General features: G+C 42.0%; 1 protein-coding gene across 1 annotated transcript in view; it reads left to right on the forward strand.

Annotated features, from left to right (window-relative positions):
- LOC103621397 (protein ELYS-like) overlaps positions 1-2,381 on the forward strand; it is a 20,636-nt gene extending 18,255 nt beyond the window's left edge. The window contains exons 14-18 of the mRNA XM_017739888.1: positions 613-819; positions 1,006-1,150; positions 1,246-1,377; positions 1,902-2,049; positions 2,135-2,381. Of these exons, the coding sequence (XP_017595377.1) occupies positions 613-819; positions 1,006-1,150; positions 1,246-1,377; positions 1,902-2,049; positions 2,135-2,286 (784 nt within the window). The 3' untranslated portion in view covers positions 2,287-2,381. The remainder of the gene's footprint in view (positions 1-612; positions 820-1,005; positions 1,151-1,245; positions 1,378-1,901; positions 2,050-2,134) is intronic.

Genomic DNA, 2,381 nt, shown 5'->3' on the forward strand with positions numbered 1-2,381 from the left:
TTTTTTGTAACACTGCTCTGACATCTTGGGCAATAAGTCATGATTTGAAATTTTGCTTTAACTACTTTGACAGGAAATTGATTAAAACAAAGGCATAATCAACTTTATTAATTTTAATATTTAAATTTTCAAAGCCATCTATGGTTAGGTTTTCAGCAGACTGGTTGGGCACTGTTTCTAAAAGAGTGTTTTGGGTACTTTTAACCGTGGAAACTGTGCTGCAAGTAGCAGCAAGATTTGAGACAGAAGACTGCAGAAGTGACTTTTCAACCTGTTCTTCTGATGCTGAAGGTTGTTCTTTACTTGTCACCATGTCAATAGAATCCATTTGTTGGTCGAGTAACTTATTATTTCATATATTTATAAACAGCAATGTTTGTCCACAGACTTTTGTTAACTTAGAAAAATCTGAATGTTCCTCTTAAAGCATTCACTTTGTTCTCTCTGGCTGATTCCTTCTTTCCTGCAAATACTGAAGAACTTTTATTGATGTGTCCTGGATCAAGCATTTTGTTAGTTAGACATCTAAGTTTGCTTAACCCCCCTGCAGCCTTGCTGCAGAAAGTTTTGCCTGTGTTTGTTGCACGGATCTGTGTGTCTGTGGTAATGAAGCTGCTCTCAACTTCTCCAGAATTCCCTGGCCCTGCTCTTCCATCCAGCTACAATCAAGACTGTGTCATGGCAACACATGAGGATAATTCAATCCCTCATGTGCCAGGGAGAGCACAGGCGAGCCCTCAGGTACATCCAGATGATGAAGCCGTCGATGTCCAGCAGCAGTGAAGTGCGGCTGTTCCTCACCGTGTTGTTGTCCAACAGGTAAGGAAATCTCTCCTGCCGTTTTGGCGTTCACATGTTGGGAAATGTGGAGAACTGATGCTACAAATGGGGCTCCCCTCCATTTCCATTTGATCCATTTGATCTTTGAATGAATAGCATCACTGTGGGGCATCTTGGTGGCTCTAGTGTTCCTATTCCTTTCCATGTCCAAAAACTTACCTCCAGGTGCATGGTGGAGGCTTGGGGTCTGTTGCAGCAGCACACCACGAAGTTAACCATAGAAGAGCTGCTCAAGCACATGTATGAAATCTGTCAGGAGATGGGGCTCATGGAGGATTTGCTGAAGCTGCCCTTCACAGACACGGAAAAAGTGAGTTTGGAGAAGAAACAAAAAAATCTTAATCGTCTCTGGCAAGAGAAGAGGCAGAATTGTAGTAGATGTTTGAAACGTGTTCTTTCTCACAGGAGTGTTTGGAGAAGTTTTTACAGACCAATGCTGGTGTTCAGAATCGTGAGTTCCTTTTAGTCCACCATCTGCAGCGTGCCAACTACATCCCAGCGCTCCAGCTGAATCAGTCCATGAAGGCCAATCTGACGGTAAGGGTAGACATCCTGCTGTGTGAAATTACGAATTATATGTTACAGACCATGGTTGACTCCAGTTAAAAGAGTTTGTTTGCATCCGAGGAATAAATATGTATCTTGTCTTTTCATTCAGTTCCTCAGATCCCTCTGTTATGTATGGTTTAGATTATGGGAGTTGATTTACTTGTTTGTGTGTAATGAAGAGTATGTTGTATGTCATGTCCTGTATCTTGCTTTTACCTGAGAGCAGTCTAGATGCTCCACAGGTAAAATTTGCCTTGTGGGTTTTAGTTGCGAGTTTCAGAGTTGTTTGGGATTCTTACATTTTGGTTTTTTTAACTAGTCTTGCACTTTGCCAAAACTGAAATTGGTGAACTTGATGTGTGCTCCTGGGTGGCACTTGCTGTGTGCAGCAGAGGTGTTCTCCGGTAGCTGTAGAGCAAATTTAGGCCCTAGTTAGAACGAGCAGAGATAGTTCTGTGCAATGAACTTCCTGTAAATTGTTAACGTCGTGCTTTACACATTTCCGTTGTCAGAATGATCGTGATCCTCACCTGAGAGAGAGAGCAGTTGCCAGAAATTCTCTATTAGACCAATATGGCAAGGTGCTTCCCACAGTTCAAAGGAAGCTGGCAGTAGAGAGAGCCAAGCCGTACCGTTTGCCTTCATCAGTCTTAAGAGAAGGTAATTTTAGAGAAGGGAAATACGATGTACAGCCGGCCATCACTTTGATTACACAAGGCTGATATTTTTCCCTCTTGCTTTACAGTGCCAAGGCCAAAGCCTTTATCAACAGTAACAAGGCAGGGCAATGCAGGAAATGTGCACCCAAGAACAAGTTTCATCACTAAAGTACTGTCCAGATTTAAAGAAGCATGGCTAGGAAACAAGAAAACCAATTTTTCAGAATATAATAAGTAAGCAGCCTTTTAACAAAGTTTAGCCTTGTGCTATGTGTTTGAGGGGAGAGAGAGAGAAAAAGGAGAGAAATCTGTTTGAACTATGTTAGTGTCTTG

The sequence above is a fragment of the Corvus brachyrhynchos genome, unplaced genomic scaffold (assembly GCF_000691975.1).
Source record: "Corvus brachyrhynchos isolate BGI_N302 unplaced genomic scaffold, ASM69197v1 scaffold31, whole genome shotgun sequence".
Classification (NCBI taxonomy): domain Eukaryota; kingdom Metazoa; phylum Chordata; class Aves; order Passeriformes; family Corvidae; genus Corvus; species Corvus brachyrhynchos.